Source organism: Elephas maximus, chromosome 21, assembly GCF_024166365.1.
Source record: "Elephas maximus indicus isolate mEleMax1 chromosome 21, mEleMax1 primary haplotype, whole genome shotgun sequence".
NCBI classification, from domain to species: Eukaryota; Metazoa; Chordata; class Mammalia; order Proboscidea; family Elephantidae; genus Elephas; species Elephas maximus.
The window spans coordinates 15,425,974-15,441,989 of NC_064839.1; the positions used below are offsets into that span (position 1 = coordinate 15,425,974).

Here is a 16,016-nt window from a genome sequence, read left to right on the forward strand (position 1 = left end):
AGAACACAGGATCCCTCCCTCGTGGCTGCCTGGGGACACCCACCAGGGACATTACCATCTTTGGCCGAGTGAATCTGTGTGATAATCTAAGACATCTGGGGAGATATTACACATCTCCAAGTAACATGCTGGCTTCTTGGCCCTCACATGTGCTCATCTGATTCTATTTCTGGCTGGGATGACAGGTTCTGCCTTCCATTGATTCTTCCAAGGGCAGCTTTGGGCCTGGGCTACCTGCCACCATCGGCCCACCCAGCCCCTCCTCAGGCCCCCTCAACTCCCTCAGCCCCACTACAGCGACCAGCCAGCCCATGGGCAGAAGGCCTGCGAGATGCTTCGGCCAGTGATATCACACTTGGGAACAGTTTTGGGGAAATGCTGCAACATTTATACAACGGCCACTCTGTACTAAGTTTGTGGCGTCATTTTGATCTCCTGAGTATGGCTCTTACCTACTTTTCACCCCCCAAAAAAATCCCAAAGCCGTGGCCGTGGAGTCGATTTTGACACGCTACACATGCAGACATGTACACGCACAGCCTACACACAACCAAGGAGCAAGCAGTTCAGAGCCCGCTGTGCAGCCACCAGCCTGCGTCCCAGGACAGGCAGGGGGATTTCTGAACAGCAGACAACTCTAGCTTCCCTTCAGACCTCAGTGTCAGAAAGGAAGGGCCACGGGGCCACTTTTCTGTTATTCAGTGGCAGTGGGCAGCCCCTCCAGACAAAGTGGCGAGCTTTGGTCTCCCTGGCATGGGCTGGCCACCCGCTCCCGGCCAGGCCTCTGCCGAGTGCGAAGCTCCAACATCGCGCAGAGTGTTCGAGGCTGACCCAGAGAGCACCTCTCTGTCCAGTTACAGGGTAGCTGCTCCTGGGGGCACACGGGAAAGCATCAGTCCACTATGGAAGCAGCTTCTGGGTTCCCAGGCCCTGGGCTGCTAACCCTGGGTTCCCTCAGCAACAACAGCAGCCATGTGCTGTGGGCCTGCTGTGTCTGGAGAGACTCATTGTCACCACTGTATAGACAACATGACAGGAAGTGGAGCTCCGACATGGGGCCGAGTCCCTAGGAAGAGCACTACAGGATACCTTGCCTGCTACGTGGGTGGGACCCCGCTGTCTGACCTGAGGTTTGCTGCCACAATAGCGCAAAGTGGACCCGGGCAGGCGTCAGGATGGCAGCCTTTGCGGGGGAGGGAGTGAGTCGGCGTCATGCACACAGCACATGCTTCCTCTCACTTTTCTGGTGACTAGCGTCCCGTGATGTCTGCTGGCACCCAGGCTGTCTGGCCAGTGTTTTTCAAACTGTGGGTCATGAAACCAACTGAGTGGGGTGCGACCAAACAACAGTAACAAACAGAACAGACAGAAAACTATGGCCCGGGTACCTGGAGATAACCTGGGCATATCTACGTGTGTGAGTACTGGGCTGGAACACAAAGGGTGCGTCTACCTGGAATGGAAGGGTGAAGGCCAAGGCCACTGGTCTGGACCAATGACTGACTGAAGCCTGGGCCCTCCTGAGAGTGCTCTCTGGCCCTGAGGACTGGGCATGTCCTTGAGACCATGAAATCCCTGAAATGGAGCTGGCTGGTGAAAACCCAGTGTCCCTCTGAGGAAACGGCCAGATGGGGGAGTGGGGCTGGGCCTGGCAGCAGGATGAAGGACATGGCGGGCGGGGGGAGGGGGGCACTCTACTCCAAAGGCCACTAAGCCATAGATGGAGGCCCTGATGGGTGCCCTCTTGCACCAGCCCCTCTGCTGACTGCCACTTCCTGCCTGGTGTTGGGGAATAGCCCTTAGGCACAGATGCAAGACAGACACTAGCCTAACTGTCCAACCAGGGTTGGGAGAATCATCCCTTTTCAGCCTGTAGGGCCCAAGGAGGGTGCTGAAGCCCAGGTGAGCAGTGGGCACCCCAAAGCCCGCAGGGATGACGAGGCGGGCGTCTGGATGGGGAAACTGCTCACGGCCCAGTACCCCTGGATGGAGGAGGTGAGGAGGCTTGAGCTTCCCAAGCCATTTAAATTCGTGTCTGATCCACATCAGATCTGCTGAGTTAACAGGGAATGAACTTGAGAAGGGACAGGATGGAGTGCACTGGTGGCAGAGAAAGGGTAGCCAGGGGGAGAAGGGACACTGCCTTGGCGATGACCCCTCGTGGGCCTGTCTCCTCACCTCTAGGAAGAAAGCATGGGGCAGAGTGGTGACTCTCCCAGCTGTGTTGAGGAAGGACATTGATGTCGCCTGGCTTGGGGACGTGGCACAGGTAGGAGTGGCTCTATGTGGCAGCAAGCGTTCGGGGTGTCTCCAAGGGCTTTCCCGCTGAGCCCTGGTGGTGCAGTGGTTAAAAGCTCAGGCTGCTAACCAAAAAGGTCAGCAGTTCGAATCCACCAGCTGCTCCTTGGTAACCCTATAGGCAGTTCTATTTTGTCCTACAGGGTTGCTATGAGTTGGAATCGACTCGATGGCAATGGTTTTGGGTTTTTTATGTTTATCTGGACAAAGATAAGTCGTGCTTTAGTGAACAAGAGCTATGTCCCCACCTCTGTTGGTCAGCAGGACAAGTATACATGAGCTGGGCCTTCCTGCTGACCGCCATCAGGGCAGGGAGACTGATGGGGCCTAGCCCTACAATAGGAAAGAGAGGCAGGAGATACCTCTGGCTGGCTGCTGAGTGTGGGGCTGGGACAGGACTCTCCACCCTAGCTGGGCTGGCCACTCACCTCTCATGCCCCAGGGTGCATGGCTAGGGGCAAGGCTGCTGCTGTCTGCCCTCAGGACACAGAAGGCGACAACCCAGCAGGGACGAGGGCCATCCCACACGTCCTGAGACGACACTGCCCTCTTCTGGCCAGTGATGGAAGGTCCAACTCGCAGCCCACCAGCCACATCCTGCCTGCAGTTGGGCAACCCAGCTCTGAGACATCCTTGGACTCACGCTGAAGAAGGTTCTGAGGGGTCACGAGGCACCCCACCACAGAACACCCCAACACAGGGTGGAGGCTATAGGCAAGGAGGGGTGTCCCAGCTGCTTTCCAAATCAGCTGCCTTTCCTCGCTGCATTACACATCCTGGGGCCCCAGTAGTTACAAGCTACGGTTGCTAACCAAAAGGTCGGCAGTTCGAATACAGGGTTGCTATGAGTCAGAATCGACTCGACGGCAACGGGTTTTTTTTTTTTTTCTCCACATCCTGGGCCCCTCATCTCTAGCTCTGTGGGGTGTGACTGCTGATGGGCCTAGGGGAGGCAGAGAGTGCAGCAAGGCAGGCGTGACCCTGGACTCCAGCACAAGGGTCCACCTTGGGCCACAGCTTCCCAGAGGATTTAAACACGGGTGATGCCGCCTCCTGGTGGTCCACGGACAGCTCGCCGGCCCTCAGTCCCTCCATGGCCTTGGGGAATCTAGTCTCCAGGGCCCAGGCGTGAAGGCACAGGGGATGATCCGGAGCAGGGGTGGTGCCAGCCACACCTGTGTACACACAGACCTGCTTGGGACTGAATTTGTGGAGAGGCGCCTGGGGGGCCTCACACTTAGGGTTTCAAAAAGCCTTAGACATCGTCATTTGCGTGAGCACGTTAAGAGCGTTAATTTGCCAGGGCACCACACCTCCGTAACCCTGTTTCAGAAGGTCTGCCTGCCCGCCTTAAAGATAAAACCAAAAAGCCACAAGTGGCCCTTTTAGGGTCATGACCTGGTGATGGGGTTTCATGGTGACCCAGGGACACAGCAGTTAACTGCCACAGCATCATGGCCCCAGATCCCACAAGAAGCCTCGTGGCTCTGAACCAAGTCCAGAGAAGACTTGAAAACACACCAAGGGGATCTGAAAACATGCCAAAGGCCCAGCCCTCACCCCTGGATCCACAGTGAGCCGGTGGGGCCACCTAGCCCAGAGAGACAGGAAGGGGCCCAAAGGGCCACAGGCTTGGTGTGAGGAGTGGCCCTCAAAATGCCCTCCTCCATTCTTGAGTGGCCAGCTTAACCTGCAGTAAGCAGCAGCGTGCCCAATTTACAGACCTTGTTGGCAATGACCGTGGCCATGGCCCAGTTCATGGGGAAACTCCTGGTACTGCAAGGACAGTGGAGGGAAGTGGGCCTGGCCAACTTGAAGCTCCACCTTGACACACAGAGGGCTCCTTGGGGCTGAAAACAGAACAGGAAGGCCTCACAAGCCCAGAGTTGTCCATGAATACACCAGGCCTGGCTCATGCTCTGCCTGTGGTTCTGACCTCAAGCCAAGAGACAGTACCTGTCTGCTGGATGGGCCAGGGGAACACTAAGGAAGGGCCTTGGGGGCTGGGAGTACAAGTAAGGGGTGGTTCCGGCCTGCCCGGCTCTGGTGGTGAGCATCACCGGCGGAGCTCATGCCTGCTGAGGGCTCACGCCTGCTGAGGGCTCACACGGTCCAGGCTCCACACTCAGCACTGCACTGGTTATCAGCGAAGCCTCCCCATGGTGAGGTGCTGGCTAGGAGAGCCCCCACTCATGACCGATGGAGAAACTGAGGCTCAAAGAGGTGGCCATGCAACTAGGGCGGGGACTCAACTCAGGACCCTCTGTGCTCATCATCAGACTTCCTGTGTGTGGCGTACACAAGTCTAGGACTATGGGTAGAGGAATGCACTCCCACCCCCTAAACAGCCCCATTACTAAATGTTAAAATGTCTCTGGGGCATTTTTATCCAAGGTCAAAGGACAGAGTCCCAGGCTGTACACCTGTGGTAGACATCCCAGACCACATGCACCACTCTGGGGGCACTCAGATTTAGGAAAATATTTGCACTACACCCAGATTTTAGTTCCACACCTGATGAAGTACTGGGGATTTTATGTTGGGATAGCAGAGTGATTTGTTGTTAGCCAAATGAGGGAGGCGTTTGACAGATCAATTTCAATAAAACAATGGCTTATAAGTGCCGCCAGCAATCTGGTAGTACCAGTAATCAACAAAACATGTTGTTCTAAATGCTGCATAATAAGTTGGTTATAATAAACTCGTAATTATTTTACTGGCTACGTTTCAAAGTTAGCACTAGAAAAATAAAAACAAAATCACCAATTTGGGTCGGCAGTAATACCCGTGGGCTTCCTAGGATCACTCGAGGGTCTGCAGCTGCAGCCGGGAGACAGGTGCATGCATTGCCCAGGAGAGCTGAGGCGGAAGCATCTGTGCCATATGAGGGCCTGATAGTGGGGGGTCCCCCGATCAGGGGCCACCCCAGGGGTACAGCTGGCTAGAGCTATCACCGGGGTGGCTGGGAGCTGTAGCATGGCTGGGCCTCTGCTACGCCCTGTCCTCCCAGCCCAGCCGGATTGGCCCACAGGGTCAAATAGCATTGGAGAAGGTTTCAGGGGTGACAGTCCCTAAAGCAGCCAGCTGGTCTCCTTTTGGGGCCAGCAGTGGTTCAGCCATGGCTCAGAGGGCAGGGGCTTCTACCCTTCCTTTCCCTAGCCTCTAGCTGTGCCACGTTTGGAGCAGCCACCCCTGCTCTGATGGTCAGAGGTGGCCCCACGCTCTGGTTCCACAGCTCACACCTGGATATGGTACCTTCCTTGTATCTCAGACACCTGGTCTGCAAACTGAAGGTGAGATACCCACCTCATGGGGTCAAGGTCAGGAGTAGGTGAGAAAATCTACGTAAGGAGGCACACCTGGTGTCAGGTACAGGGGAGGGCCCTGGCCAAGTTACACCTGCCCTTGGCTCCTAGACCAGGTAGGACATCAGACACTCCAGGAGGGTCCCAGCCCTGGGCATGGCCACTGCCCCAACCAAGCCCACTGCCTAGGCGCCCAGTGGCAGCATGTGCCCCCCCTGCAGACTGGTAGCAGCCCACAATCTGTGGGACCCACTGCACCCCATGGGCGAAACAGACAGTGAGCTCTGAGGAGCTGGTGCAAGCAGGCAGGCCTGGGAGCTGGGACACAGGTCCAGTGGGCCACACAGAGTGGCCAGTGAGTGGCAGTGCTACTGTCCTCCTCTCTGGCCACTTGTGGCATCACCCCTCTGCATGCTCCCACCTTTCCACCTGCTGGCCAGGCCCCTGGGAGAGATGGCACATCAGCTTAGCACTCGCCTTCCTAATAGGCCTCTTCTACAGCCATGTTTTCTCCACTCAGATGAGTACACTGAGGCTCAGGGAGGGAAGGAAGAGGCTGTTTCCCTCTAGAAGGATGAGCTGGGCTCCTGCCAACAGCTGCCCAAGCCAGAACATTCTGTCCACCACTGACCTCAAGTAAGTGGAAGGGCTGTGGCCAGTCTTGGTGCCCATGTCCCCTGTGGACAGGGAGGCGATTGGCAAATACTTGGCAACGGCAGTTAAGAACACAGCCATCTCTGGGGCAGCCTGCGGGTCTGTACACACGTGCCTGTGCCCTGTTGTGGAGGCCCACGAGTCTGCCTCACACAGGGCTCTGAGGGAACCATGTCCAGGAGTACCAGCCACAGGATGAAAAGGGACCAAGGAGTGGGACTGTGTATCCCCACCTGCTGGTTGACAACCACAGCCAAAGAGCTGAAGGGCATTACCAGGTGGCCTGGTGGGGCTGTGGCCAGGCCCCACACCCAGCACCTGGCCAACTTGAAGCATGGCTTGGGCTGCCCTGACTGGCAGGAACCTGCCCACACCTGCCTAGTCATCACCTCCATGAAGAGCCTCGACCATGGTTAACAGTGTTCAGGAAAGCCCTGCAAACAGCCTGGGGGACAGAGGACCATCTCTGACATGCTGGCTCAGGTGGTGCCTATGCCCAGGGCTCTGGTGACCGAGTCTGGTGGGGTTCGGAGAGTGAGAGGCTCCCTGGAGCTGGTCTTCCCTGCTCCAGACCGAGGTGCCCTGCCCCACTGACTGTCTCGTGCCACAGAGATGCTTGTGAGAGTGAGAGAACAGGCTGGGGACAGTTTAGGCCCTCCTTAGAGAGCCTGCCACCCTGGGGCCCTGCAGGACAATTCCCCTTGGTGCTTACTTGTGGGGTACAGGCCCTTGGCCCTGGCAAAGAAGGCACCACACAGGGGGCCTGCGGCTTTGGCAGAGAAGTCTGGCAGCCGCAGACCTGGGACCTCGCTGTGATCAGCCTGACCAGGGCAGGGGTGGCCTTACTCACCACATGTCTCCATCCTGGATTGTGCGGTCGTTGGGGGCCCCGGCGTGCCCATAGTGCAGCACGGCTGAGTTCTCACCACTGCAGAGAGAGAGGATGCTCGATGCACACCTCAACCAGTGGCCCCCGAGGCGCTGGCACCACAGCCCCCACCCCTGGGCAGCACCATCCACCCTCCAGCAGAGGCCCAGGGGCAGCTAGACCAGGCCTCACAGCCTGAGGAGGTTGGAGGCACAGTGTAGCCCTGCAGCTGGACGGCCAGCCTCTCAGCTCATGGCATGGGTACCTGTGAGTGGCCCTCAGGCTGGTGGCCTCTGGGTTTGGGGTGGGGGGCAAGACTGGAGGCCCTCACAATGTGGGCAGCACGTAGAAAGAACAAAAACAGGGAGCAACGGCTGTGGGTCTGGGGAGGGAACTCCAAGGAAACCCTCTTTTTCTGGTGGCTAAAGGGAGAGGGTGGAGGCGTGGTGGTGCAGTGCTTAAAGAGCTCGGCTACTAACCAGAAGGTCGGCAGTCTGAATCCACCAGGCACTCCTTGGAAACCCTATGGGGCAGTTGTACTCTGTCCTATAGGGTCGTTATGGGTTGGAATCAGCTTGATGAGGGTGGGTTTGGTTTTGGTTTTAAAGAGAGAGGGGAATGCAGAAGGGGAGGAGCTGGGGCAGTGCCGCTGCGCCCGAGAGAGGAAGCCAGCGGCCTCCAAGCTTCCCTAATGAGAGATGGCTTTAAGAAAAAAAAATGTACTTGTAAGTCTGTCCAAAGGAAAAAAATCCACCTGGGTGTAGTATTTGTGGCCCCGTTCGGGAGTCTCAGGAATCATAAAAGTAGAAATAATGATTTTTCTCTCTATCCACCAGAGAAGAACATTTCCAAGGACTGAGATGGTCGCATGTATTATTCATGTGCTGAGGATATACACTTAGCAGACAGCTACCGGCTCCGTCCTGGCTGGGCAGGGCAGATCCCAGGGCCTGAACTTGGGCAGAACTGGGGGACAAGAGTGGTACACACAGACCCGTGCACACACACGGAGCCCCGTCACACACAGGAGTGTTCCAGCTTGAGGTCCCAGGCCAGCCCTACATGTGGTGTGTGTGCCTGACTGGTCGGGACTGAGGCGGGGAGGGCACCCTGCCAACCCCAGGGCCGGCAGGGCCCCAGGAGGAGCCTGCTCAGGGACCAGCTTCCAGCCTAAGCTCCTATGCCAGCCACACTCACGCCTCCAGGCTGCCCGACTGGGAACTGGAAGGGAGGCGATGCCAGGCTCTCCCTCCTTCACCCCACCATTGGGCCCAGCCCCTCTAGTGAAGCAGGCCTAGGCAACCTCGGCTCCCTGAGCCTTAGGAAGGAAGAGCGAATTCCAAGGTTGGGAAGTTGGACCCTGGTGTGGACGTCTAAGCTGTGGGGGAGCTGAGGAGGATGGGGAAGGTGTGGCCCACTCCACGGACCACCTAGCCTCCTCCCGGGATCATGGCCACCTGCCCACAGGGAAGCTGGTCCCCGTGACCCAGGTGCCCTCTTACCTGCCGCAGATGCAGGTGTAGGAGCTGTGGCGCATGCCGCCCCGGGAGTAGCAGTAGTGCTCGAAGAGGCTGCAGGCGAAGGGAGACGCGTCAGGGTGTCACGGGGCGTGAACGTTGTCTCCCCTCCCTCTCCCCCACCAAGTGCAAGTCCTCAGCCCAGGCCTTACTCTGTGTCCCTAGTGCCATCTGACATCCCCAGATTACACCTGTGACTCTTGGAGCCTGGGATCAGCCACAGGATCACACAGGTCAGCGCAGAGGGAGGGAGGAAGGCTGGAACTGAGGGACCAGCAGGCCTAGCCACCTGCTGGCAGAGCTCACTGGCCTAGAACACCACGGCACTGCCCCAGCCTCCCAGGCCAGGACAGATGAGACCAGGGCAGGGGCCACACACTTTTCTGCAGGGCTGGAGGAAGTGCCTCCAGGCAACCCCTGTGTCCAGTGACCACACCCCACCCCACCAGGAGGGACTGGGCACACAGCCAGGGAAGAACACAAGAGGCCTTCTAGTCCTAGCGCTGTCCCTGGATTTGCCTGAGGAGGGCACAGTGCAGGACAGGAGCACAGGAGCCAGTCTGCAGGTTGGGCCAAGGGGACCGCAGGGCAGGGCAATCTCCAGGGATGGGGAAACAGGCAAGGTCTGGGGGCAGGCCCTACTTCTCCCTGCTAGAGACAAACAGCACACAGGTTGGGTTCCCCAGGTAAGCTCCCACTCTGGGCAGGCAGGCAAGGTGTAAGGTCTGGAGGAAAAGACAAGACCCTGGCAGGAGGCAGTTGGTTACCAGGGCCCCCAGGCCAGAGCCATGGGAGAGACCTTCCAGGAGAGTGGAGGCCAGCAGGGCCCAAGAGTCAGCAGTGTGCACAGCAGGCTGGAGGATGGTCCAGCCCTGTCAAAGGCCAGGCAGTGGGGACAAGCGCGGTGGCCAGAAGGCAGGTCCTAGAGATGGCCGTAGGGGCTGGCGGGCTGACTGGCCACATCAAGACCCAGCCAGCAGTGCTGGACTCCAGGGAGGCTCCCCACCTCCTCCCCTGCCATATGCTTCAGGACCTGTGCACGGGACTCAGCTCCAAGGGGACTAAGCCTTGCCTCAGGGTCTGCCCTGGTCTCTTGGGCATCCCAGGTGTGCACCTCTGCAGAAACCAGCTGGTGAGGGAGGCAACAGAAGGGAGCTGCCTTCACACCCTCCCCAAAGCCCTGGCCCCAGCTGGGCTGTCGCTGAGAAGCAGGCTGCGGCACCCCCACCCCACCCACCTGCCACCAGGCAGGGGCTTAGAAGAGAACCAATCTTTGGGCAGGGAACACCGCCCCAGGGCACGTGGAGTGGCCTGGCACCCTGCATGTTCCAGGCCTGCTTTGGAGATGTCCATGTGGAAGAGCCTAATCTTCCAGGCACCGTAAACACCAATTACGTGTAATTGCTGTGACTAGTGTTAACTCGTTGTCATGTAGGAACAGTTCTGCTATATGCAGCTGGCTTTCAGGCTCGCCTTCCAAACCTCACAGGGTAATTGGGCATCTGCAAGCGAGATGATTTCCTCAGCACGAAGGATTTTGGGAACTGCCAGAGAAGCAAGGAAAGCTACATACTCCCCCTGTCAACTGCCCCCCGTATTCACAGTGGGAGCCTACACATCTCTGCCATGAAAGCAGCTGGCAGCAACTTCCACCTCAGTCTCCAGGGGCCATGAGGACAGTGAGACCCACGTCACTGCAGCCAGAGCGCAGCTACAGCCGACACGTTCTTTCAGAGGGGGGCAAAGGCCAGAGCTCCACCCAGCAGTCCTGTGTGACGCCCTCTGGTTGGCACCTTCAGAAGCCTGTTCCATGTCTTCGCGGCTCCTAACCTAGAGACCAGGGCCTCGAACAACCAGAAATCCCCCAATGAGCCCACACTTGATGGGAGATGCCCATACATGCCACAGAGCTGTGGTGCTCCGACGGCTTTGGGAAGCACAGCCCTGCCCCAGACAGCCATTCTCAGGGGAGTGTGAATAGCTGGGCTCTGCTGTGGCAGGTGACAAGCGGAGGATCAGCCAGGACATACCAGGAATGGCAGGCTTCAGGAAGAACAGGCCAGGGGATGGCTGTGCCATCACACAGGCAGATGGGCCAACAAGTACATTCTGCTGAGAAGGAGGAGGCAGCCCGGACAAGTGGGCGGGTTTGGCTCCTTCGCCCACAGCTCAGCTTAGAAGTCAGTGCCACTCCTGCACAATCCCCGCAGCAGAGATGACCTTCATTATTCTAGGCCACGGCTTCAGTTTAAACAAAAAAGTTCTCAGAGTAAAAGGCGCAGCTTATAAAAGCACTCAACTAAGGAAAGGCTGACCCAGTTTTCCCCCGTTCAAATTGCAGCCCAACACCAGGCCCCTTCTGCCAACCACATGCGTGATTCTACACACCCACAAAGGAAAGGCCGAAAAAAGGAGGAACACGCCACGTGCTGGAGATTCACTCTAGCCTAAGAGAGCTTAGAATTCTGGGAAATTGGACTTCCGTGCCTAATTTTGTTTAAATTATCTCTCCTGGCACAATGTGAGGGCAAATTGGCTCTTTGGTGACAATGACAGGTAGATGCAGCAATGGAGTCCACTTTCCTGCTAGCATGTGTCCGAGGACCTCTCCCTGGGACCTCACGCCTGAGCTGCGAACAGAGGCACTCCAGGTCTGGGGCAAGTGCGGGTGACTCAGGGGGCCCACGGGTAGATGGGAGTCTGACACATTTCAAGTTTTCAGGGGCTGGGGACTGAGGAGTGGATGCTCCAAATTGGGGCCACATGCTTGACATGAGGCAACACGTGGTTCCAGCATGGCTTGGTGAGAGCTCAGAGGTCGGAGCTGGGACCACCGGGAACAAGAACAGGCCATGAGAACTGACTGCAGTGACCAGCGGATTTCCCATTTGACAGCTCACAGACCAAGGCTGCACCAGAACGACATTTAATAAAGACACCGCTATACTATAGGGCAAACAGTAAGCTGGATATGGGGGTCCAGTAGATTTATAACCAGAGGGGGCTAGCTATCAACTGACCAAAGTCTATGGCCAAACCCAGCTGTTCCATCAGCCCTGGAACAATAAAATGGTGGCAGATTACTTAGACAAAAACTCTCCTACCTCAAACACTTAGAGGTGCTGCATAAATTATAACAAATTGAGCTGAATTCCTAAGAAAGGAAAAAACTGAGGCCTGGAAGGAAGAGGAAGTCATCAGTCTTGGGGACACAGAGCCCTTGGCTTTAACTGCTGGGTGGGGACAGATGACAGGCCTTGGTCCTGTGGAAGGTAGGGGGCTGAAACAGATCTTCACACACACAATACACGTTCACGCACACACACGTACACGCCAACACAAAAGCTGGGACTTGTACAGTGTTGTACCCTCAGTAAAAGGGTGGACAGGAAAAAAAACCACCATCCTAAGGAGGCAACAAGGAAGCTTGCCTGGGTACTGGGTAAAAAGGAAAAAAAATTTTTCCATCAGAATTCATACGAGTTTCAGGTTCAAGTTTGAACCACCTGCATGGTTTGGAAACCCCAAGCCAGGAATTAACAAACACTTGGTCCCAGACTGGTGCTACGTGGAGCACCCAACAGAAGAAAACAAACCCTTAACCCAGGCCAGTCAGGACTGGCACAGATAAAGCTTCCCTGCACACACACAGGTATGCACACATGTGCACACACATGATGAACTCACAATCCAAAATGATAAAACATGCAAGAAAATGGCCCCCAAGAGTCCTCAGACACAGCCAGCAGCAGGCTGAGACCTCCAAGAACTTCAGATAATAAGACTATCAGACAGAGACTATGAACACGTATAAAATAATTAACACCTCGAAGTACAGTAGGAAAAAAAGGACAGATTTTAACGAGAACCAAATAAAGCCTGTGGAAATACACAACACATCCAGGAGAGGACAGGAGACAAAGCAAGTCAGGCAGTGTTGCTCCGCAAGCCACTTCCGCCTGCTCTTGCAATAAATCTTAACTCCACCATGCAGCCCAAGTGTCGTGCTTGGCCTGACTCTCCTGCCCCCTCCTGCTCACGCTGGAAGGTGGATGGGAAGGCGGACACCCCACCAGGCCCAAGGCCAGGGAGGGCTTCCTATGAGCAGTGCGTGGAGCGGGGCAGGGCTGCCCACTGTGCCAGCCCACAAGTCCCCCAGACACCCCTCCTGCCCTGTGGTTCCTACAGCTCTTCCCACATATCCGGTCCTCTAACACCCTAGCCTATAAATTTCTCCCACGCAAGACTCTGGTAGAAAATCCTTCATATCCCAGCATAAATGTGAACTTTTAGGTAACCTGGAAGAAACTGTGCTGTGAATAAGGAGGTGAACGGTTACTGCGGCGACAGAGAGGGCAGGCCCATTTGTCAGTGCCCAGAGATGACTAACGGAGCAGGAATGGCGGATTCTGAGGCCCAGATCTGCAGGAACGGCATTGTTGGGCCTTCCCCAGGGACCAGCTAATCTAACTCGCAGAGAGTTCCTGGGCGCATAGCCCAGCTCCTGCCCTACAGAGGTTATCATCTAACGAGGAGATAAGCCACAGCCCTATAAAAACACATTAGCTGCCCAAGTTAGTGGCAGAGGGCTGCCCCAGGCAGCAAGTGCTGACCACGCTTTCGGCACACACTGTGAACACAGGCCCGGATGGGGCCAGGGAGGCCAGCAGTGGCCTAACCCCATCATTCCCAGTTACCAAACTGCTTCAAAGAACCTCAAGTTCCCAAAAGGTGGAGAGATGTCCGGTCAGGTCAGGCCAGGCTGGGGAAGGAGCATGGACAGGAAAATGAGCAGGGGGTGGTGGAGCCCACTGGGCTGAACAGAGGGTTTGGAAAGTGTATACTCTGGACATAGGGTATGAAGTTGGGTAAGGGACAGAGCAAGGGGCTGGGAAGTTCTGAGCTACACAAAGGCCTTCTTGGGCAAGGGCAGCAGCCCCCACCCCACTCTCACTGCACCTGTGGGCAGGTAAGTGCCTCATGTTCTCTTCTGGCAGTGGCAGGGTCCTCTGATGGCCAGGCTCCCTCAGCTCTGTGGGGTCCTGCAGTCAGTCCTTCCCGGAGGGGGCTGCCTGTCCCATGTCCCACACACCCAGCCTCAGGGGCACTCCTCAACACAGGCTCTGGACCCAAATCCCAGCTCTGCCACCTACCAGCCCTATGACCTCTCCATGCCTGTTACCTGATCTGTAAAATGGGGATAATAATAGTACCTCCTCCCTCAGGAGGTCACCGTGATGGTTAAACAACTCAATACATGTGAAGGACTTAGTGCTTGGCACATGTTATTGATTGAATTGTGTCCCCCAAAATATGTGTCAACTTGGCTAGGACATGGTTCCCAGGATTGTGTGACTGTCCACCATTTTGTGATCTGACATGATTATCCTTTGTTGTAAATCCTACCTCTATGAGGCAGGATTGGAGGCAGTTACGCTAATGAGACAGGTCTCGATCTACAAGATTAGGTTGTATCTTGAATCAATCTCTTTCAAGATATAAGACAGAAAAGTGAGCAGAGGGATGGGGGATCTCATACAACCAAGAAAGTAGTGCCAAGCGAAGAGCATGTCCTTTGGACCAGGGGTCCCTGCACTGAGAAGCTCCTAGACCAGGGGAAGATTGATGACGAGCACCTTTTCCCAGAACCAACAGAGAGAGAAAGCCTTCCTCTGGAGCTGGCACCCTGAATTTGGACTTACAGCTTACTAGACTGTGAGAGAATAAATTTCTGTTAAAGCCATCCACTTGTGGTATTTCTGTTATAGCAGCACTAGATAAATGAGACAGCACACAATGAGCACTATGTACACGACACGGTAGCCATTGTTGAAATTGTTCCGAGGAGATGTGGTGAGTCCACACAATAGGGGTCCGCTGTTCAAGCTGGAAGAAAGCAGGTCACAGGCACCTAGCACCGGGCTTTGAGAAACAGCCTCTTAGTACTCCTTTAAAACCAGACGATCCAAATCCCAACAACATTCTTTAATGAAATGGAAAAACTAATCTTCAACTCTATAGGGAAAGGAAAGAGGCCCTAAATAGCTAAAGCATTACTGAAGAAGAACAAAGCAGAAGGCCTCACATTTTCCGATCTCATAACTTACTATACAGCCACGGTAGTCAAAAGAGCCTGGTACTGGTACAACAACAGACACACAGACCAATGGAACAGAACTGAGAACCCAGAAGTAAATCCATCCAGCTATGGACAGCTGATGGTCGACAAAGGGTCAAAGTCCATTCAGTGGGGAGAGGATAGTCTCTTTCGCAAGTGGTGTTGGCAAAAATGGATATCCATTTGCAGAAAAATGAGACAGGATACATACCTCACATCATACATAAAAAACTAACTCAAAATGGAACAAAGACCTAAATGTTAAACCTAAAACTATAAAGTACCTGGAAGGTAACAGAGGGACAAAGCTGAGAGTCCTAGTTTATGGCATAAGTACACTATCAAACATAACTAAAAATGCACAAGCAATAGAAGATAAATTAGATAACTGGGACCTCCTAAAAATTATTATGCTTATCAAAAGAATTTACCAAAAGAGTAAAAATAGAACTTACAGACGGGGAAAAAAAAAAATTGGCAACAACATCTGACAAGGGTCTAATCTCTGAAATATATAGAAAACATCAACACTTCAACAACAAAAAACAAACAATCCAATCAAAAAATGGGCAAAGGACGTGATTAGACACTTCCCCAAAGAAGACATTCAGGCGGCTAACAAACACATGAACAGATGCTCACTAACATTAACCTTTAGAGAGATGCAAGTCAAAACTACAATGAGACACCATCTCGCCCCTGCACCGATGGCACTGATCAAAAAAACAGAAAACAGCAAATGCTGGTGAAGTTGTGGGGAGATTGGAACTCTTATACACTGCTAGTGGGACTGTAAAATGGTACAACGACTATGGAAAATGGTATGGCGCTTCCTCAAAAAGCTAGAAATAGAAATACCACATGTCTTAGGTTGGACTGTCTAGAGAAATAAAACCAGTCTAGTGTATGCACATGTATTTATAAATAGAGAGCAAAAGAGACAGAGAGAGAGAGATAGAGATTTATCTCAAGGAAATGGCTCACACAGTTGCAGAGGCTGGCAAGTCCCAAGTCTGTGGGTCAGGCTGGAGGCTTCTCCTGACTCACAAAGCTGCATAGGCTGACGAACCCAAGATCAGCAGGTTAGACAACAGGCTGCTGGTTCATGGACTGCAGAGGCTAATGAATCCAAGATTAGCAAGTAAAGCCATAGGCTTCTGACTAACAGGCTACAGAGGCAAGGAATCCCAAGACTGGCAGGCAATATGGCAGGCTGCTGGCTCAAGTCTCAAGAACTGGAGGTCAGATGACAACAC

At 54.7% G+C, this 16,016-nt stretch overlaps 1 protein-coding gene across 1 annotated transcript in view; it reads right to left on the reverse strand.

Annotated features, from left to right (window-relative positions):
• Positions 1-16,016, reverse strand: part of PEPD (peptidase D) — a 141,918-nt gene that overhangs the window by 18,293 nt on the left and 107,609 nt on the right. Inside the window, exons 10-11 of the mRNA XM_049863712.1 lie at positions 8,628-8,696; positions 7,108-7,185 (exon numbers count right to left, since the gene is read on the reverse strand). Of these exons, the coding sequence (XP_049719669.1) occupies positions 7,108-7,185; positions 8,628-8,696 (147 nt within the window). The remainder of the gene's footprint in view (positions 1-7,107; positions 7,186-8,627; positions 8,697-16,016) is intronic.